This window comes from Falco rusticolus, chromosome 13, assembly GCF_015220075.1.
Source record: "Falco rusticolus isolate bFalRus1 chromosome 13, bFalRus1.pri, whole genome shotgun sequence".
NCBI lineage: Eukaryota > Metazoa > Chordata > Aves > Falconiformes > Falconidae > Falco > Falco rusticolus.
In genome coordinates, this window is record NC_051199.1 from 18702575 (window position 1) to 18725754 (window position 23180).

A 23180-nucleotide genomic window follows, 5' to 3' on the forward strand; every position below is an offset into this window, starting at 1 on the left:
CCTGACGGGCTGCCACAGTCACGACGGTGAGCGCGGTGCTGGCCGGAGGCTCCGGTAAGCAGTGCAAGTGCTGCTGTTCATTGATGGTGCAGGAAAAAATTACAGCCTGTAGGTACCAGTGGTAAGGTGGTGCCTACAGCCCTTGTTCTCCCTCGCCAGCTTCAGGCAGCCTGCGGACACGCTACAGTTGCAGCGTGAGCAGCAGGCCGGCGCTTTCCCGGAGCAAGGTGGGCATTTATTCGGACGCTGCAACGAGTGCGACTCCTTAAGGATTGATGACATCGAGGAAAAGACACGGAGCAGTTGGTACTTTTCCCTCCTGGCTCCCGTGGCCCGTTGTGCGGCAGCCGGCGGGGCGTCGCCCCCCCCCCGGGCGCCTACGCTTCCGGAGCTCGGAAAGCGTGCCGGCACCACCGCCGTGGCCGGGGGCAGGCGGGCCCCCTCGCACGCCAGGTTACCCCAGGCGAATGGAAAAATGACGCCCCAAAAGAGCTGATTTCGGGTTATTTTGACGAGGCGCCGCGCGTCCCCCCGCCCCCCGCCCGGAGACGGGCGGCTCGGCTGCGCGCGCGCCCTGTCACGGGTGGCGCATGCGCGCGCCCTGCCCTGCCCGGGGCTTTCCCGCGCCTGCGCAGGGGCGCGCGAAGCCGGAGCGGCGGCGGGCGGCGGGCGGCGGCGGCCAGGGGAAATGGCGGCCGCGGTGCTGGCGGCGCCGGAGGGCGGCTCTGCCGTGATGCCAGCGGGGAACGCGGCGGCTTGTTCTCCGCCACCCGGCCCTTCAGGCCCGGGTTCGTGGAGCCGCTCCCTGGATCGAGCCTTAGAAGAAGCGGCGGCCAGCGGTACCCTCAGCTTGAGCGGCAGGAAGCTCCGGGACTACCCGCGGGCCAGCGCCGCCAACCACGACCTCAGCGACACCACCCAGGCCGGTGAGGGACGCGGCGCCGGGGGGCGGGGGGGCCGGCGCAGCGGGGAAAAGAAGGATGGGGGAGAAGGGGAGACGACTGGCCCTGCCTTGCCCTCGTAAGTGCCTCGGGGCTGGGGGCAGCCGGTGTGGCGGGCCCTGGCAGCTCCCCATCGCGGGGCGGGGGGGTGGGGGGTGGCTGTTCTCCCCCCGCCGAGAGTGAAGCTGAGATCAGTTTGCTGCCTCCTCAGTAACTTGAAGCTGGATGCGCGAGGAGGAGAAATTTCCTCAGTGGATGTTGGGGGGGGTGGAGCCCCCCTCATTCTCTTGAGGGGTGTGGGGGGGATTCCCTCAGCGGTGGCGGTGCCCGCAGGACTCACTGGGGCCGCTTCTCCCTCACGTTCCGGCCGCCCCCCTCCGCCCTTCCTCCCCCGGCCCGCGGCGGGACGGGGAGCCGGGGCAGGGCTCTCCGCCCTTCTCGGCCCCGTGAGATCGCTCCCTTCGTTGAGTTTTTTTTCTTTGTCGTCTCTACTCTAGAGGTGTTTCCCTTCTTGGAGGCGGTTTTAAAACGAGTGATGAGGCTTTTCTCAGTACTGCTGCGGTTTTAGCCAGGCATGTTCTTGTTATGATGTATGTCTGTGTGAGGGTGTGTGTGTTTATACCCATCTATACGCGCCCTTGCCATCTCTCCCCATGTGGTGTTGGCAGGGGCAAACAACTTTCCAAGAAGGGCTGTCAGGTGTGCATGTGCCAAAGACAACTGTTTCTTCTGCTCTTATGCTTCTATTATGGTTATGACACCCATAAGCAAAATATGAAAGCTACTGTTAACAGAGTGATGTCCTTTTTTTTTTTTTTTTCTCCTGTATGATACAGATAAAAAGATTAAGGATTTTTAAGAAATATTTTACAAGGTGTAGTAAGCAATAGTTTTTTTCCCCCTCTGCTCCTCAAATATGCACATAGCAGTAGATTAAAAAGATATACTTTCCTTGTAAGCACTTGATGATAAGCAAAACCATGTTGGCAGAGTATGTTTACATATTACTGTATTGAGTACAGAGATGAGACTTGGGAAATGAGAGTTTGTGCAGGATGTAGGATGTACATTGTATAGAGCAAATCTAGTTTATGTTTGTTTTGATTGTCTAGTTGTGTGAAGTAGGAGTAGTTTTAAAAGATGTCAACACGCTATTTGTTTAGCTTTGATTGCTTTCTATGCAGTCATTTAGATTTTCTAGTGTTTTGAGTTGTAGCTTAAGAAACTTAAACTCCAAATGTCACGTTTTTTAAAGTTACCATGTTTGTTAGTTTGTTGATACACTCTCAGTGAAGTAATTCACAATGGAGCCTCCTTTAAAATTGTCTGACTTCATACTCTGTCCTGTAACAACCTATTTCTGCAAAAATCTGTCATTAATAGAAAAATATATATAAAAAACCCAAACCAACCACTGACCAAACCTTGAGGCACTTGAGGCAGCCGTTTGGTTGACTTGACACATCTATAAATAAAAATGCTTCTTGTTAGGGTATAAAATTTTTTTTGTTCAAAGGGTTTTCTGCAAATGCAGTTGCACAATGTATGTGTAGTGGGCTGATCTGTAAGCAAATGCAGAACACGCATTTGTGAGGGATTTGGTTTTTTGTTTATACTACTATTCATTTACTGTACTCTTAAACAATTTGTGGGAATTCTTGTTTCCACCGAGGTTCCCATCTATTGTGATGACTATTTACATTGTAGTTGTTCAAGAAGCATTAAATGCTAATAAGCGGCAGTGCATACCATACACTTTTGTGCATTTATCATCACAATGAACCTTAGAAAAAAGCTGGAGCTGTTCTTAAGTTGTAAGAAGCAAAGCTTATGGGGTGGATGGGGGATGGAGACATTTTGTTTAAATTCTCTGTTTTGAAGGCTGCTGTGAATAACTTCTTCTTGTGCCTTTAGTGTGGTCCGTTCTATGATTTTCTGTTTTGAATAAGGCTGAACAGTGGAGAAAAATCTGTGCAGCCGTTTCTTACCTCCAGTTTTTAGTTAAGCACTCAGCTACAAGTTTAATCCGCTTCTTTCCAACATGTCAGTTTTTTTCTTGTGAACCTTCCAATCCTTTTGTATGGGAATAGCCACAAATAATACAGTATTATGTATATGTGTTTAAGTGTTTGCAACACCTAACAATAAATACTTTTAATAACTGCCTAGACCGTAGACTCCCAAGTGCCTTCCTGCATGCTGTGCTGCAAAGATTCAAAGCACATCAGGTGGGGCATGTCTGTGTGGAGTTTCATAAAAATCATTGGAATTCCACCCAAAGTATAAACTGAAGACAAGACAATGTATATGCAAACCTTACTCCTTTTTATGTTCCAGAATAGACACCTCTTTAGTGTGGATCATGTTATACTGGTATAGCTCATTCCTATTGTAGTAATAAAACTAATTGCGTGTCACTGTAACTGCATCAATGCTAAAGAGGTGGGAATGCGGCACATCCCTTATTAATACAACTACACTTCTAGAAAACCAGCACCTAGCATAGCCTTAAGCCTTAACAGAATCACTGGCCTTGCCTGGAAGCTGCTGTTAACACAGATGAACCAGCAAAGCGGGTCAGGAGGAACAGGGTATTAGAGATTAGATGCCTGATCAAGTTTAGTTGGGTGCTCTGTGCAGATTTTGAGGTTGATGGTGGGTGAGGGGAGAATCCCTTTAAGTAGATGTCAGTCGTAAGGTACATTTTCAAACATTAAATCAATGGGAAGATCACATTCATTGGATTTTTTATGGGTTCAGAGTTGACAGTAATACTAACCATGGTGCTCAAGCTGTAATAGCTTCTAGGTACCATTCTTAACCACTCACTAAACAATCATCAGAGCTGAGTTTCTGGCAGGTGTAACTTAACTGGAAAAATACTTGATAAACAGATAACAGAATATCTCAAGTTGGAAGGGACCCATAAAGACCATTGAGTCTAACTCCCAGCTTCTTGCAGGACTACCTAAAACTAAACTATATGACCAGATCAGGTTTGCTGTGTTTTTATTTTGGAAGTTAATATAATATTTCTGTTAGGCATCAGTGAAAAAATTAAGTTCCTTGTTAATCATTTGCCTCAGTCACTAAACTTTTCACTGGAAAGTGAATTCTCTAGTAATGTCAGAGCCTCATCTGCTTCTGGGCACTGCTGTTTTCCAGGTGGTGAAGACCCACAGGCAGCTTTTTAAACCAAAGTCAGTGCTTAAGGTTGTTCTCAGAACGGAGCAGGTAACTTCAGCAGGCATTGAAGTAACAGTAAGTTCCTGGTTGTTTTGTACTTCAACTGGAATTAAGATCATGTAATATAAAATCAAATTGAAGATGGGTGGTCTATGCTTGAGATCTTTGAATTGGATTAGCAGGAAGGTAGCTCCCCACAGTGTGTGATGCAGTAGTCCATCTAATGTTCCTGTACATGTGGGGTGGCTCATGTACAAGAAAAGCAGCATAATAATAACTTAGATACTGAAAGAGGGGAAGGCAGCTGTTCTTTATGCTCATTCTTACAACTTAATTGGAATTTTAGGAAGTGACTCAAGCTTTACAAAGTTCATTGATGATGAATAGTGAGAAGCTTCTTCATTAACAAAGCAAGGATGTACTCTTTTTTTCTTTCGTACTCTTTTCATTTAACATGCATTATCTATCCACATTTTATCTGGGTTTACTTACAACCCATTTGTTTATTCCACTCTTGTTCTTGACCAGGGAGTAGAAAAATGAAGGGCTATAAACCATCTAAGTTAAATATGAAAGGAAGCACGGTTGCATTTTGCCAGTGTTAATGTAGACTCTGATGTCATTATTTGACAGCTTTCCCAGTGGCCTAAAGCATACATTGAGCAGAAAAGTTATTTGTCAAATCCTCTATGACAGCTGTAATTACCTAAACCACTCATTGTCTCTATTTTTAAAGGGGAAGATGGGAACATGTGGGTTTAAGCAATAAAAGAAATGGCAGTTGTATGGAAATCAACTAGAAAGATGATTACATGCAGTGTACTATGTCTTGTTTCTGGAATATATTAATAGTGAAAAAGGATAGTAAGACTCAAAGGAAGAAAAAAAAATGGTCTGCTACTACCTTTTGAATGACCTTGCCAATAGGTATCTCTACAGAGTTTTGTTCATAGTAGCTTTCCATAGAAATGGTAAAATCTGGCCATGGTGTCAATAAAATTTCTATATGATAAGTGCTTGCATGCCTTTAGAAAGGTTACAGTTACTATATGAGTGTTCCGCAGTAAAAAAGTCTCACTGGTATTTTTCTTTCCTGCCAGAAATTTAGTTGATATTACCTGATGAAATGTGAAACAGCTTGAGAAGTACAGTATGGCTCATACAGTATTGGCTATATTTCCCAAACATTTGTTCTTAAAGCCAAAACAGCAGAATCTAAACCAGCCTAAGATTAAATAATTGTTTGCAAAAAAACATCTTTGGGTTACTGTATCTTGACTATAGTTTTACTATGGTCTTTTAAGATAATTTAGGAGGAAATGGGATTATTCTTTGTTCAAGTCACAGGCTATTTGTCAGAAGAGTTTGCAGTGTTGGTGCTTAGATTATCTCTAGTTTCAGTATTAAAAATCAAAACTAACATTTCATTAAGGTAGTTCAGAGTCTTGTGCTCAGATTTTTATACTTTTCTCTACCCTTACCAAAACCTAAACGGAAATACACTGTCCAGAGGTTCTAGTAGCTGTAGGGGTGAGAAGGAGGGAGGATGACAGTCATTCCCCAGACTTTAGATGGTAATCTAGCTTGTTCCATTCAGTTGCACTCTTTGCGACTCCTACTTATGTCAGTCCCTTTATAATTTAGCTTGCTTCCTCTTGTTTTCTTTCTTGTTACGTTTCTGTTATTAGAAAGTCTTGATCTCACGTGTGTTCTGTGCATAAATACTGGCATTTCTTAGTCTAGGATAACAGAATTAATCTGAGCGTGGTGCTTTGGTAAGGTGGTAAACTGAAGTTGGTTCTCTTGCTTATTTTGCTACCCTCAAAACACGGAGAGCAGTAGACTGTTGTAGTTCATTTTTGTTGTATGTGTTCTGTTGGGTTTTGGTGGAGAGCTGAGGCCTGCAGTGATGCTCAATGGTTCTTGGCACACTGGCAGTGTTTCTGCCTAATGTTTTATAGCATCTGGGGAAGTGGAGCTTAAGCTTGTAGTTTCTAATCCTTGTTGCAATAAAAGTAGTAAGTGACATTCGGAATGCCTTTGTTTAATGAGTTGATCTTTTAAAACAAAAAACCAAAAAGCCCCACCATCAAACTTTTACTACCAGTAAACTTGTCTAAGTGGTGTTTAGGGTTGCATGTGTTTCTAGTTACTTCCCTAGTAGTCTTCCACTTCCCTACCTCTATCATGATCAGACTTTTCACCCACCCGCCCACTACAGTCTTGTCTGCATACATGCTCCTTTTTGGAGATAACTGTAACTACATAAAAAGTAGAGAGGAGATTGATAGGTGAATATACTGAGTCCTGCAGTCACATGAAGGACAAATTCAAGTTTAGGAGGAAAGGAAACGTCTTTGTTTTTCTCATGGTGTTTCCAGCCCTCTTCTCCTGTGGCTGTACCTGTGCTTGGAGGTAGCAAATTTATATTGGTTAAGTACTCCCTGAAGTCTGTTGTAAATACACAGCCTAATGTGATCCAGGTTCTACGCTGATGCCAAACGGGGAAGGTCTGTCTGCACCTGCTGCTGCACAGTCAACACCAGTAGTCATTGCCTTCCAGCAAGCTGTTTCATACTTACCTGGCTGAAAGCTCAGTCAGTAACTAGTTGGATCAAATCTTTGGACAGCTCGCTACATTTTCATGTGTGTGTGAGTGCCAGCAAACAGAGAGGGTGGAAAGACTGTATGGGGTGATAAGAATGAGATGGTCTGTTTTGGCAGATATGTAAGCTTAAGTTGACTTGCATCAATTGTGATATCACATCTGAACTCTATTTTGTAGCCTTTACCACTGACCTGTTGTAGATTTGCTAATTATCTTTTGTAAAACAATGTGCTAGACTTTGAATTGGTAAGCCTAGGAATTTTTTCTTTTAGAGTGTGGCTTACAGAGCTGAATTGCATTCAGTGAAACTTTACTGCTGACAGATTTCAATCTCATGCTTTCATTTGGCAAAATACATTATTTTATGCAAGTAATTTTAAACTGATGGTTTAGGTTTCACTGTAGAATGCAGCAATCAGTTTCTTCAGTAGAAGAACCAGCAGTAAAGAATTATTTACAATAAACACTGCAAATTATATAGCATGTGTTAAAAATAAAATTACATGGTAGCTAACTAAAAGGCTGTAACTCAATTCAAGGGTTCTTCTCTCTTTAGTAACTAATCGGGCTTGGATCTCATGGTTTCCAATGTTAGCCAAACAGCTTGAATTAATTGCAGTTGTGTATTTAGCTGAAATCATGAGCTCTGCAGTGTGCTTTCTTCATCTGCTGTGTCCCCCTCTCCTAAGTGGAGGGGTCAAAACTCATTCATGTTAAGTGTCCTGGCAGTCCGTGCTTTAGAGTTAAAATACTGCTTTAGTTCTCTGGATTATCGATACTTAGAGAAGATTGCAAAGGATAATACATTGTGGTCTTTATAGGATTGTTTTGCTTAAGTTAGTATTTTTGTATATATGCAGGAAGAGGACATTTACACTTTGCAGTCCCCAAAACTGTCCTGATAGTGCCTTGCTTCAGCCTCATGTAGGATTCTGCACTACAAACCACTGCTTTCACTGACAGAGCCCAGAAGCCTCTTTAGAGTGAGGAGAGTCTTTGTTCTTTCCTAGCTGGTAGTCTTACTGATTTGAAAATTAAAATATTTGCAGTCATAGTCTTCTCTAAATGTAGTTCAAGCACTCCAAAATGAGGACATGCCTAAAAAAAATCCAACTTGCTATGCAGCCCAGGTGTTGGCTGCTGGAACATAGGGATTTTAACCATAGTCTGCTCTGTGCAGAAGGCAGTAGTGTTAGCAAGCATCTATTGAATTATTTTTCCCCTGCATTGCTGAATGACCCATGTGAATTTTAGTCTCTTTATTTTGCTTATTGCTTTAATTTAGCTCTGAATACAGAAATATGTTATTGTTGCCTTGGGCTTTTGGGTAGTGCTCCCTATTATTGAAAAGGTTTCAAACACTTTTTCATGTAATCTCTGTGAAGTGAAGCAAGGTAATGTTACTGCATTTTGTATATACATATGAAGCTTGGAATCAAAGCGTTTGCTGATTTGGGGTACTAAATTCAAAACAGTGCCTGAACTTTCAGACAACCAAGCTTGTACAGGTTAATTTTTTTGTTGTTGTTGTAGTTCTTAAGAACTTCATATGCCTTGGTGACTCCTCAGGAGTACTGGAAATCAAGCCCAATATCTAGAAAAATGGAAATACATGATTGATTACTACCTTTGGAAAAATTAGTTTAGAAGATTTGCATGGTGTTATGAAGGAAATATATGGCACTGACAGGATGAAATCTTTTTCCAAAGCAGCATTAAGCAACTTTCAGTTTAGCTATCCCTTTTTCTTTGTGTAATTCCCTGTCTTTTCCCTAACGTTTTTTCAAGAACAGTCTCTTGTATAAGACTGTTACTGTGATCAGTCCTGATTCTTCCAGTCATTTCATCCTGTCTGAAGAAATCTACTTGAACAGAAAAAGCCTGATCATGGGTGAAAAGTAATATGCAGTTGTTAATTAAAGACCTGTGGATAGTAGATACGCACAGGAAGTGAGCAATTAAAGTTATGTGGGCATCTTTGATCACAGGCTATGCTGTCTGCATACTTGATTTAGCAATGTCATGTAAATTTTTAACTGAGTTCTCTCTATGCAAAATGTCAGTGCCTTTTTCAGGTTATTTTCCTAATGCTGCATTCCAAATTCAGTCTGAATTTCTAGATTCAGTTAAATGGAATCATGCTGGCATCTGTGACTCATAAGGACAGTTCAAACCTTTACATCCATCAGGTCTCTCTTACTTGAGCCAATAAGAGAGCAGTAAGTTGTCATTCCTTAGGACCTGCTTGTGGAATGGGATGCTCTGCCTTTGAGTTGTACAGATGTTTGAGAGGAGAGGAGTGATGGTATGTGCAGGTCTTGGCTTCTGTGCTTGGTGTATTAGAGGAGATTGTGCTCTTCCAGGTTGGGGTTTCTCCTTATGTTCATGCCACATGTTCTGTCCCCAGCAATATGTTGTTACTTTAGTTCTGTCTCTTCTGTCCCCAATTTCTTTTTTCATCTCTTTCATCACAGCTTCCATGTCTCAACTTTTATTCTTTCCTTGTTAATCTTGCCCTCTGTCTGAAATGCCTCTCTCATTGCCAGCTCTGAGTCTTGTCACCCAAGTTGTTAGCACAATAAAAAGAAGAATAATCAGTATCTTAACGTTTGGTAGAAAACTCCTTGTAAATCCAAGGAAAATATTAATTTTAGGGTGCTGATAAGCCTAGTAGTGATTTAAACCTGCTTAATTCATTATTACTCTTATTTATGGCTGTATATATACTACTCAGTTCCATCTTAGGCCAAGGCTTTTACTGGTCTTTGAGTTGGTGTCATACACACTGTTCTCTAAGAGTCATTGAGCACAGTAATAGCAGGACAATTAGGTGCTTGTCATTACATTGACTCCAAGCTCAGCTATGGAATAAATGTTTTTGTAGGGGGCCACAACTGAATGTGGTTATGAGCCATAAAATATCTGCTACTTCCTTTTATTCTGCTGGCTTGCCAAGGGGTGGCTTAGCAGGGTACAAAAAATATCTTTGGAACCCATCTGTGCTAAAACAGCAGATTGATCGTTTGAGCTGTAAATGTGTTGCAAAATATTCAAGTGTTCTATATTGCATGGTGGTTCTGCTGCTGTGCAAATTGTATTCCATCATTCAGGGATGCCTGAATCATCATCAAATCAACAGATTGTTGTAATTACTGTTAAAAGTTGTAGTGTAAGAAGGAAAGTATAGAAGCTTCGCTGCTGATACCCTTCACTGGTGATTAAATGTTAGCTTTAATTCTGAGCATGGTAGAAGAAATTTTCGTGGAGAATACTACCCCACATACACCACCACCCCCATAACTGATACTGTTCAATCTGCCTTATAGTTCCTGTTCTCCTTGAAAACAATTTTTTAAAAAAAATCAGCTGTATGAATTGAATTTTCATTTTAAAGGTGCAGTCATAGCATTTATTGTGAGACTATATTTAACTGCAAATTTCTTACTATGCTCAACATAACATATTTTTCTTATTTTTTGTTTTTAAGATACTTGCTCACAATTTTTATCCCTTCAAGTTTTTAATTTTCTCTGGGGGAGAAAGAGTGTTAATTTGTAGTTAGAAATAAGAGGAAGAAGACTTTGGTTTATTTTGTTAGTGCCCAAATGCACAGCAGCTATTTAAAATCTGAAGTATTCCCTCTTTCTGTTGGTTAATTGATACGGTGAATATTAACAAATGATTCTGAGATTTATTCTCTCTTCATGTACAGTAAGGAGGCTAGTTTTTTATTCAAAAACATTCTTTTTACAATTTGCTGATGTTTACCTGAAGGTTTATTTATACTACCAGAAATATACTTTTAAGATTATTAATGTGATTATTAAACAAACAAAAAAAAACCCCAAACAAAAACAAAACAAAAAAACCCCCAAAACACACACACTCCTTAATATGAACATAAAGCCATAGTCCCTCTCTTACTTGGCATGTTATAATTTGAAGAATTAACTTTTTCCCAGGGCTATACTTTAAGATATCAAGAATATAAGGGATTACAAAACCACACCTGTATCATAATTGAGAACTTTATTGATTGCAATATGCCATAGTTTTTGCAGATTTAACTTTCGGTGCTTTTTCCATATCATTACATTCATCACAGGTTCAAGCGTGCAGATGGTTATGATCATGTGGTATAAATATGAAAAAATTTAAGTATGAATAAAGAGTGTGGTACAAACTATTTGTATATCCTAGGTCTGAAACTTGCGTTTTGTTTTTGAGGATACTTTGGTGGCTACAAAAATCTCTACATAACATGTTTTCTAAAAATTGGTTCTTTTAGATATTGAAAATACCTTGACAGTACTCTGTTAACAGATTGCAAAGTTGATTGCTCTTCTTGCTTTTTTCAAGAGCATTTCTGTTACTTAATGCAAGAATCTCTTCCAGTTCACAGAATTTCATCTAGACCAAAGTATTAAAGTAAATAAAATAAATCTTTGAACATGGCTTTCCTAGCCAGAAATACCTATTTCTTATGAAATTAACATGCTTCATGTTTTTCTTGAATTTAATTTTTTCTGCACCATGGCATTCTATTCAAATTGCTATTAGGGAACAGATGAGGGAATTATGTTCACTGCTATTAGTTAAGGAGTTTACAGCACTTTGAAAGGGGAAGGCACAACGGAAGTGGTACTTTTCCCTCACAAAGCCTAGTGCACATGATTTGCGTGTGAATTGTGTAACTAATACAGATGTAATCTTTGAAGTGTCTGCCTTCTCTGCTTTCACAAATACGTGCTAAAATGAGGAGTGCATCTGCTGATCTGTTAAGTACTTGATGTCAACATTACTGAGTGTAGTTTCTGTTCACAGTCCCTGTAGTGCTGCTTCAGAAAGTGGGTAAGAAATAAGTCTGTGGAAGTTCCATTTCAATCATGAGTTATCAGTTTGAAACTAGGTGTTTTAATAGCTTTTCACATTTAAATAAAATTAAAATATTATTCAGGTTGTATTTTTCTTAAAACATTTTTCATCTTTGGATATCTAAAACAAAAGTAAAAAATACATATTTTCATCAATAATGGAAATGTTGGCACAGTACTTCCAGATTTGCAGTATTTACATAGATATATGTATCTATGTAATACTTGGGAACACCACTTGTGACCAGTTACCAGCTGGATGTAACTCCATTCTTGTTTGTAAAGAATTGTTAAATACTATCAGGTGAAATATAAACTAAAATGGGTTTATTTTCAAAAATATTCTATGGTTAGACTTTTCACAGGTTTCTAATTCTTGCTTTATAGTAGCCAAAAGAGTTTTATTTTACTTTTTTTAGAAGTATAGATGTGTTTCTGTGCTTCTAGTGAGCTTGGGGTAGATTTTCTTCATCTTGTGCTTAGAATAACAAGATCAATAATACTTTCAGGGCAAGAGAAGTGTTCAGTACTGTCACTGTTGTTAGCATTTTATCATGATTTTTCTTTTTGTGTAAACTTCAAATACCCTGCTTGACTTGCATTTTCCTACCCTTACTGCTCACTTTTTGCTGATCACTCCCATATTTATGCTGAAGCTAAATTAATCTTTTAATGCTGTGCCATTTTTATAATGACTTCAAAATTGAATAGCAGGACCAATTATTTTCAATGCATAACCCTTCCATTTTGCTGTGTGAGATTCATTGGTTTGTTCTTTGCTATTCAGTGAAAATGGAATTTGTAATTTCAGGTCTTTCAAGTTATCAAGTACCCTTGCTGCATCAAAGCCCGTCTCTCCTATCTCTCCATTCTTCTGTGCAGACTTCTGAAGGCTGAAAGTTGTTGAAGCTGAATTATTTTCATTATGTCTCTTGATTAAAATCCAGGGAGTGATTGTTGTATGGGACTGTTTTCTCTGGTTTGGGGTTGGATTTGTTTGTGCAGTGCTGGAACTACTAGTTTACCTGCTTTTTTACCTAAGTTGAAGACTGTTGTCCCTCTTTTAACCCAAGCTTGTTATCCTAGTGAGGTTCTGAGGAAAATAAATGGATTGAGTAAATATTAAATGTATGCTTTTAACAATGCTTATAATTTTTAATAGGAAAAAAGTAATAAATGGATGCAGAGGTTTGCACATGGACTTACAATCTGGCAATAGTTCTAGTGTTCTAGCTCCATTTTCAAAGGGTTTTTTTATGGCTTTTGCTTTAAAATGGTTTTGGGGGGTTTTTAAGGTCTGTTTGTTTAGTTGGGTGATTCCTTTTATACCTGAAGAAACTGTATCTGGGAGGCTTGGGGGGATGAATTCGTTTACTGTGTATTACCCCTCTCTGCTAACTTTGTGAAGCAGTCCTGTAAAATGAAACCCTGCTCTGCTGGAACACAGTCAAATATTTCATAAGCAGTGGGCAGAAGGCAGAGTGTCGTTGCTGAGGAGCAGTAGTATGCTTTCATACATTTCATGTGTCATGCTTTTGTCCATGTGTTAGCATGTATGAAGCAGTTTCTCTGTAACTTTGAGATTTTTTTCCATTTGGATTTTTTACGTGCTTGCGAATGAGCACTTTTTAAAAATAAAGTTGTGTGTATATGTAGAGCTTTAAAAATACTAGCAGTTAAAATAGTCATGAAATGGAATAATGGAGATCTCTGGAAGTGGAATTTTCATCGTCATTGTTGTACAGTGTGGGCAGTTACCACGCAGATTTTCTTCTGTGGCTCAGTGTTTGTCAAGAATTCTTCTAGTGATGCAGAAAGCTTTTGTTCTCCATTTTCTCCTGCTCTGTGCCGTTTGTACTGAGCCGATATAGATAAGAGTTGTCTCTTGCACAAAACTGATGTTTCTCAAAAAGAGCTGGAGGGCTAGAACCAACCAGCCAAAAACTTTCAAAGTGACTGCTACGGTCTGAGATTAATTTCCATCATGGCCTCTTAAGAGCAGTGTTTACTGTTAAACCTTGACTTAAGCATTTCCCTGAACAGGGATGGGTTTGGTTTGGTTTTGAACAAAAATATCTTTGCAGTTGTAGTTGGACCATTTAGGGTTCTGTTTTGTGTGTTTGCTGCCAGGGATTCATAATATTTATTTGGTGAAAAGATGTACACAATTCACCTCAAATATTAATTTGAGTATGTAACAATTGTTTTGATAGAATTACTACTAGTTTTTAGCAACCTTAGCTTTTAAAAAGGTGAAGATATATGAAATTGTGACCACAATTTCTGTAGTCCTTGATCCCTGCTAATGTCTGCGTGGTATGTTTCTGACTGAAGGTGACTTTTATGATTTCCAGATTCAAAATTTATTTCATATTATGAACATGTTTTGGCAATTGCTGTCATTTATCTCCTCATTTAGCTGTTTGATATGAGATATTTTCCATACATATCCTATACTGTTGTTTTATTTCTTGACGCTAAAATGGCTTGTACTGCACAGATGACTTGGTAAGACTCCAGCTCTTATTCTAGAATTCTGGCAATAATTGTCCTATTGAAAATTGCAGTGCTGCTTGTGTAAAGTGTAACAGACTTTTTTTGTTAGGGATGATGTCAGCATGAGAGATGGCCTCAAGGAGTCATTAAAAGAACATAGGACTTTTGACTGTTGGACTTCATTGACTTTTCTCCTCAATAAAGTACCGTTCTGCTGAAGACAGATTAGTGCCCGCAGTGGTATGGGACATACTGGTGACCTTACTGTGTATTCTGATGAAGCTGTATCTAAGTGCCGCAAATTTGGAGGCACTCTATTAAGAGCTTCAGAGAAATGCAGTAATGACAGGCATAAAATTTTATAGAAATACTTGCCTTTCTCTGAAAGTAATTGGCCTTTTTATGTGAAATTACTCACTTTGCTTTTTAAGACCTTTGTATTTTCAGTTCTAGTTTGAGCTGGTTTGTTTCTAACTGTCCATTTAAGACATTATGCAATGTATTCACAGCTAAAACTTTTCTTTGTGGTATGCCCATCTGTTGCTGACTTTAATATATTGCTCTACTGAAATAGTCTGTGGGGAAAAAGGGAGTAAGGTAATATTTTTTTAACTGATTGGTGAAACGTATAGGGAGAATATGCAAAACTAATGTGATGCTAGGTAAATTAGCTGACGTGAAAATACTTGTAGATGAGGAATTGTTATCTACAATATTAAGATAAATTGAAGTCATTGCTAGCTTTTAGTAAAATAGATTAATGGTAGAAATATTAAGTCTTTACTGGTTGCATTTTACATTTCCAGCCCTCCTGACTGACTGACTTTTGCCTTTATTTCATGCCAGGTCTCCTTCCCCAAGTTATGGTTTAGTCATGGAGCCATAGGAATTGCTGAATACATTAGATACTTCACTGATACAGATGAAAGCCAGAGCAGAGCATTAAGCAAAGTGACAGTAAACTTCTACAGTCTTCCTCTCTGATAGTCTCTTCACGTGGAACTCTCAATAGCTATGAACAGATTGTTGAGGGTGGTTTGAAAACATAGTGGGTGTACCTGGAGTGTCTAAGCTGTTTGTGGGAGTGCCAGCTTGGGCAGCATAAATTTATTCAAAAGGCACTGTGCTGCCTTATAGGAGTTTTCTAGCCTGGCTCAGTGCTACCTAGGATGTCTTGATACTCTTCTGTCAGCAGTGTCATTAGCTATCACAGTACACTATCTGCATGAGGTTTTATACAAACCTGTGGTGTTACTTTATCCATGTAATCTGACCCTTCCTTCTCCTTCCTTTTTCTGAATAATTGAAAGTTGACTATTTTAATTTTTTTAAATTTTTTATTATTATTATTTAATTATCTTAAACCATAGGCTATGGTACCTGGCATAGTATCTTAGAGCATAATCTTGAAATCCTGGATGAACTAGTATTTATCGTATTTCTGTTTTCCTATCTTTTTTGTGAGAAGTTGTATGTGCAGTATAGTTTCTTGGCAAGAGTCTTTTCTATTTTACATAGCTTCTTCTATGTGTGCTACCTTACTACATGCTACATGCTTTCCGTGTAAAAATGGAGAGGTGAGGGAAATTGAATTGAAGGGGATGACAATGTGGGTTAAGACCTTGAAGCTCTCTGAGTGCTTACAGGCCACTCTCTGGACCATAAGAAAAATGTGTTTCTTTCAACTTGTAGAAATAAGGAAATGAGAAGTTGCCATGTAGAACACACAGCCTTCTCTCCTCTCTTAACAAGCAAATGACTTCCTATTACAACACCAGCTCAGCCCTCTGTTCTGGAGGTGACAGCTTCTGTTGTGTCCTGTAACAAAGTACGTTTTTGAATACAACTTACTGTGATCTGAGGACAATTTTTTTAATGACAATGGCAAGCTTTTTAATTAAAAATAAGATAAAAAATATGTATTATTAAGTGACTTGACTTTTAGATTCAGCATTCCAACTCAAGCCTGCAAAAGAACATCTTCAACTGAAGTTTAAAGAAGCTTCAGTATAGTTTGAGGAGACACTGTCACAACACGTTGAAGAAGCTTCAGCCCTTTCCCCCGTTCATTCTCCTCTGGGCTGTAAACAAGATCACTAAGAACAAGTTGCTCTAAGTTATGAAGTGACAACCAGGTTCCTCCCCTGTGAAAGTGAGAAGTGATACTCAAGTCTTGAGTCATCAGTTGTCTTGAAATAATCAAGAGATGTAAAAGAAAATAAATTGCTTTCCAATTGAGGAAGAGAGCCCGTAGAAGGGAGGCATGCCTTTCCTGAATAATATAGGATAAGACCAGCTCAGGCCTATGGGAAGCACAAATAGTGGAAATCATTGGTGCTTTCATTGGGAGTATAGCATTTTACTGGTATTTATTCTTCATAATCCTCAGTGTGAGAACTGAGAAAAGCATATGTCTTAAATAAACACAGATGAGGAAGAAATACAGGGGGAAAGGTAAATTTCATGTTATGTATACTGGGATTGAGGGCCTAAATCAAAGCAGCAAATCTGAACCATTTAATGATTCTAGGTCGCTTCTCCCAGATAACAAGTGATGTGACAAGAGGAAACGCCCTCAACTTGTGCCAAGGGAGGGTTTGGATTGGATATTAGGAAAAATTTCTTCACTGAAAGGGTGGTCAATCATTGGAACAGGCTGCCCAGGGATGTGGTGGAATCACCATCCCCAGTGGTGTTTAAAAAACACATTGATGCAGTGCTTAGTGGTGGACTTGGTAGTCCTGGGTTAATGGTTGGACTTGATGCTTTTAAAGGTCTTTTCCAACCTAAATGATTCTCTGATTCTGTGTTGCAACAAAATATTTACAAAACAAGCTTAATCTCCTTTGTTTTAGCCAAGATGGTTGCTTAATGGTAGAGGAAAATAGAATGCTTAAGTAATGAAGACTTTGATCTGATTCAATTCCAAGTAATGTCTGCTTAGAAAATCCTGATTAAGTATTTTCTTTCAAAAGTTGTTTTCTTTCTTCTGGCCTTTTTCTAAGCCTTTTTGTGAAGGCAAAGCTTCAACTTGTTTGTCAGTGTGCAAATAACAGCTACTTTAAGGAGACTGTGCTGCCAAAGGAAGTCACTGACCTTATGTATCCACTAGAGATACAGTTTTTCTAAGTCCTAGTCCTCCCCAAGTTAGCTTCAGGCAAAAATTGCAGGAGTAGTTGCAACAACTTAAAAAAATCATGTGAACTAATTTGACTGTTTTTCTGCCTGGTGAATTGGGAAATGCTCACTCAAGCGTTGCAGGATCAGTAGCTTACAGCATTGGTCTGGTAAGGAGTATCCAGTAGATACACCCTCTGGGATCCAACTATACTGATGTAAAATTGTATCTCCAAGACTTTCACATACAAATTTAAACTAACTTGGTTAAACTGGTACAAAAGGCTAGGCATACATGTTTCACACTATGGTTTGATTTTTTTCTTCTCTTTTTTTCTTCTTGAGTTTAAAGTCAACAAGGAGTAGGTTTGCATCAAACCAGAATAGCCTCCTTTAAATCAGGTTTATCAATGAAGGGGTGAAACTCCTTACTAGTTTCATAGGTGTCGTCCGAAGGCAGCTTTCCCTGGAGATAAATACAAAAAAACAGGGACCTGCAATGCAGCTGGCCTGTGAGGAGCTGAACTTCCCCAATTTAACCGGACTTGGTGAGGTGGAGACTCTGGTTCATTTCCTCAGTGTTAGATCTTTTGCAACATTGCTTCTCCAACTTTCACTTAGTTTGTTTGGCTTTATGTTTTAGGGTTGTTTGATAGAGAATTGTCATTATACTGTTGGCTGGATGCCCACATTTAGTGACAGAAGGGAATGCAATTGCTAGAATTGAGATCGGGGAGAGGAATTGTCTGCCAGAAGTTAGAAGCAGAGCATATATAAAAACTTCTTTAACCCAAAACCCCATAGGAAGGGGTTAGAATTAATCCCGATTTTCAAACACAGATAAACAGTTCCACTTTGCATCATCTCTGCTGTAGCAGTACGAGTTACAGTTTGTATTCTGTCTGTAATCTGTCCCATTGTATATTGACTGGTCATAAGGCCCAGCTGGTAGGTCATCTGACTTCCTTTATCTGCTTCTCTTTTAAAGCCACTGAATTCCGCTCCCTGCTAATCTGTGAAGTTGCTACATCTAATTCCTGAAGGTGTTTGCTTTGCTCCGCTATGTGCCATCCTTAAAATGTCTTGCTGTGTACTTAGTACCTGTACTGAGCAAAACTTGGGAATAAATCCCTGATCACAACTCTGTATTTGCTACCCTGAAAATAATTCTGTGTTTTATTAAAGTGTGTGTGTTAAGGAACCAAAAAAATGCAGTTTCATGGTTATTGTTAGTGCCTAGACTTATCAGCTAGTCCAAATCCCAGCTACTACCAAAAGGCATGGTCCCTTTCTTCCCTACACATGCAGCCACACATTCTCATCTTCTCCCTTATATTCGTGTTGGAGATTACACAACTGCAGCATGAATCAGATCAGAAGGGCTGAAAACTATTTATCGCATTGTATTTTTACAGGATTTTTTCTCAGTAATGAGAGCCAACTGGCTGTGTGGCAGCACAATCAGGAGTGCTGCACAAGGGAGGGGTTGATAATGCGTGGCCAGTAAGGCATCGTTCCTTTCATCATTCGCGGCTTAGAGTAGCTGACTGTGAAGCCAGGGTCTCCATTGAAAAATGAATAAATAATACTTGACATAATTTTGATCAGTTTAGGCTACTGATTTTCCTACTCTAGAGCAGACTATAAGATAAGCAGCCAGAGTTAATGGAATATTAGTTCTCAGTTCCTAGCAGGAAACTGGAGCTTGTCACTCTTGCCTGTTCTCCAGTAACCCCACAAGAACATCTGTATAATGGTGTTCTATAGTTTCTGCTGGGTTTTGGTTTTTATTTTTAATAAACAAGCAATATAATTCCTTACAAAAGGAAAATTAAATTATTTCAGAGGATGTGGCATTGTATTCCAAGTTGTTACTCTGATTAGAATGTTTATCCTCTTCTTGCAGTACTCATGAGGTCTGCTCCTGTGAGAAAGTCATGCTTTCATTGGGAATGTGCTTTCTTGTCAGAGGATGTACAGCAGCTGACATTAAGTGCAGGACTGTAAAATATGTGTTTGTTTAGTCAGTGTTTTTTAGGGCAACAAACACCTGTGAGATTTTCATTCATGTATAAGAGAAAGGTAGACTACAGCAAATATGCATTAAAATCGTGTGGAGAGAAAAAAGGGAGGGAGAATGGGAGTTGGTGCTTAGAATCTTCTGTTTTCCTCTTTGATCCTGGGTATGACTGAGTTTTCTTATTTAGTATAATTATAGTTCTTACAAATCTTTGTACATAGATTTTTCTAGTCTTAATACAGAATAGTGAATGTTGCAGAGACCAGGCTTTGTAAGAGAGTCTAATTCATTAATTTCTTGGCTTGATGTGATGTGTTTTAATGGAGAAGAGTTGAAGGGGCAACTGCTTAAAAAACCCTACTGTAGTTCAAATAACCTGGAAGCCAGATTCTGCAAAATTCCCTTGTGTGACTCTTCTTAAGATGCACTCCTTTTAAAAAAAAAGCTACCCAAGTTTCATTTCATAATCTAGGTGTTGAAGGCAAAGGTAAATGCTTTGGCAATAGTTCTTGCTCACTAAAATTGCTTCAAGCAAGGTATTTGTGAACGTTCCTCAGGGAAGTGAGGGGGTTTTCTTGGGTTTTAAAACCTTTGGCAAGAAGCTTTGTTATTTGTATTGAATGTTCCAAAACAAAACCGTAGCCAGAGGAAATAGCATATGTGAAACTTTGATCCACACATCTGAAACTTGACAATGATTTGGCAATGGTTTGAAACAAGTTTTATAAAGCACAGTGTTAAGCAGCTTTGGTTAAAAGTATGTGCAAACCTTGTCTTTAGCACACAAGGCAGGAAACCTAGAGGCCTGATTTCAGTGTGAAGTGTAATCTTTCAATTTGCATGCAGGTTATGCAGTGTATTCTCAGGTTGATGAAGCAGGCTTTGGTGGTAAGCACCTCTGCATTCCAGGCGTAGCACCACCAAGTTGACATTTGGAAGAAACCACTAACCTTTGCCTCATTTTCTGTAACTGCAGAAATCATAGCCTATTCATGTTGCAAAAAACAGCAGGTTGGAGATTCTTGGTTACAAAACATTAGTCCATGGAAATGGTTAAAGCACAGTTTAATGCTACTGGTACTCCTCCTGATAGGAATGTGGTCATACCTATCAAGAATGGATCTGCTGAGAATTGAAATGTGGTAAGTGTGTCAAGGATGGATCACATTTGGAATCTAATTTTCCTTCCTGAAATATTGGAAATTGGAACTAGAAGTTAGGGGGGATATTTCATTACAGGACTGCAAAAATAACGTAGGTGAAAACAGTCTTCATTATGCCTGTTACTCCAGTATTCCAGCTTGGGCAGTGGTGCTGTGGTGGCTTGACCCAGGCTGAATGCCAGGTGCCCACCAAAACTACTCTGTCACTCCCCTCCTCAATCAGACACGGGAGAGAAGATATAACAAAAGGCTCATGAGTCAAGGTAAGGACTGGGAGATCACTCAGCAGTTACTGTCACAGGCAAAACAGACTCAACCTGGGGAAATTAATTTACTACAATTCAAATCAGAAAAACATGTTCCAACCACCCCTCCCTTCTTCCCAAATTTCTCTACATCCTCCCCCAGAACAGCATAGGAGAACCGGGAGTGGGGGTTATGGTCAGTTCATCACATATTGTTTGTGCCACTCGTCCTCCTCACACTCTTCCTCTGCTCCAGCATGGGGTCCCTTCCCACAGGAGACAGTTCTCCATTAACTTCTGCAATGTGAGTCCTTCCCATGGGCTGCAGTTCTTCACACACTGCTACAATGGGTCCCTTCCACTCAGTTCGGTCCCGCAGGAGCAGACTGCTCCAGTGTGGGTCCCCCCTGGGGTCACAAGTCCTTGCAGCAAACCTGCTCCAGCCTGGGCTTCCCATGGGTCACAGCCTCCTTCAGGCATCCACCTGCTCCGGCATAGGGTCCTCCATGGGCTGCAGGTGGAGATCTGCTCCCCTGTCAACCCCCATGGGCTGCAGGGGCACTGCCTGCCTCACCATGGTCTTCACCACCAGCTGCAGGGGAATCTCTGCTCCAGTGCCTGGAGCACCTCCTCTCTCTCTCGCTGGCACAGATTGGTTTTGGGTTGGGTTTTTTTTTTCTTAATATGCTGTCACAGAGGTGCTACCACCGTTGCTGATTAGCTTGGCTTTGGCCAGCGGTGGGTCTGTCTTGGAGCCAGCTGGCATTGGCTCCATTGAACATGGGGGAAGCTTCTGGCATCTTCTCACAGAAGCGACCCCTGTAGCCCCTCTGCTACCAAACCTTGCCATGCAAACCCACTACAGGTGCTATCACATCAGCAGTACGCGTTACCTAAGTAAAACAAAGAAGGAACAGCCTCATTTTGGTTCAGTAAATGCCACCTTCTTTCACCTTAACTTAATAGGTTTACAAGAAGTGTATCTTAGATACATGGGAGAATAGCTGGGAAAAGTTCAGGTTTGACAAGACTGGCAGGTAGAAGGTGAGTCAGGACATGACATCTCTGAGGTTTGTTTTAAGTTAGGGTATAACAGCAGTGGTGGTGTGTTACCACAGCAGGCAGGAAGAGGTAAAATCACCCGTCCTGTGTCAGGAAATCCTGCAGGTGTGAAATGAAGCTCTAAGGATGCCATCATTTTTAGTGCTTAGAAAGGAAAACATTTCCAGGTACTGAGTACAGAGACCATTCTATCAGAGAGGTACTCTTTTATGATTATTTCTGATTTTCCTGTGCAAATAGAGTCAGTACAATAATACCAGTAGCTCATCTGCTTAGTGCTGTGCTTTGATTTTATTAATTTTCTTTTAGTAGATTTATGGGAATGTTTCCTAAAAATCAGCAGGGTCCACAAGCATTGCTCTTCTCAGATTTTCATTTCAAGTTCTGAAATCTTTGGGAGGTGAAACAATTCATAAAACCAGGATGAATATGCATTAATTTATTGAGCTAACAGAATGAATAATAAAAAAAAGAGAAGTTAAGGTTTATATAACAATGTGCTTCAAATGCATTTGGAAATGTAATTGCTCTAATAGAGTTGATTCTAAGTATCATAATTAAGCAATCAAATGGCATCAAGTTCCTCAAAAGATCGGTTTAGTGACGTTATCTGAAACGTAAGCAGTTAATTTCCAGGGAGGAGCAGCCTGACTCTTCCGGAGTGGTAGTTGTAAATGAGTTGTTCAGGTGAGCCACTTTCCATGTCTGTGAGGTTACATCAGCTACTTCAAGGATATTCTTCAGTGTGATTTCGGTTTTGTTATTGCTGTTGTGAAACTGTGGTGCTTGCTTCTGGTCTTGAAGTTCTGTATGTGGCAGGGGGAGTAAGTGTTTACACAGTTCCAGATTCTTAGTATGTTCCTTCTTGAACAGCTGTACTTTGTCCTTTTACAGCAGTTCTTTCTACCTTTTGCCTTCTGTCACTGTACTGGCTGTCAGCCTCCTGGTCATTGATTGGTTTACCTAATTATTTATATGAAAATATATTTTTGTCTGTAAGGTGCAAGCTAATATATTTTAGGTTTGCCTGTTACAAAAGGAAAAGCAGGAATGTGCTTTCAAGTTACAATGCACGTTTCATGATTTTAGGTAAAACAGAACATTTGTTGCACTTCAAATTAAGTTATCCTAGTTGAGGGCAGTATATATGGCAGCCAGTGTTACCATCAGGATTCAAACCAACTCACCGACACCAGTATTGTTGCATCACTGCAGCATTTTCATGGCTGATGTCACACAACTGCAACTGGGTTACTACAGAGGACACGATACATCATGGGTGGGAGCCCACAGTTTACAGCTGCTGACATAATGTCACAATCTCTTTTACATTAGTGTTTTGCCGGCGGGTGTTATGGTGGTTGCTGACATTTGGTTTTGAATAGATGGCCAAAGTTCTATGCTTTGCTGTTTTAAATTAAAAAAAAAAAAAAAAAAAGAAAAAAAAAAGAAAAAAAAAAGAAAATTT

General features: G+C 40.0%; 1 protein-coding gene across 18 annotated transcripts in view; it reads left to right on the top strand.

Annotated features, from left to right (window-relative positions):
* Positions 1-653: 653 nt before the first annotated feature.
* The window catches only part of LRCH3 (leucine rich repeats and calponin homology domain containing 3), a 68157-nt gene continuing 45630 nt past the window's right edge, over positions 654-23180 (top strand). For all 18 annotated transcript variants that reach the window (XM_037406792.1, XM_037406800.1, XM_037406803.1 and 15 more), the window contains exon 1: positions 654-926. In XM_037406792.1, coding sequence (XP_037262689.1) covers positions 689-926 — 238 coding nt within the window. In that variant the 5' untranslated portion in view covers positions 654-688. The remainder of the gene's footprint in view (positions 927-23180) is intronic.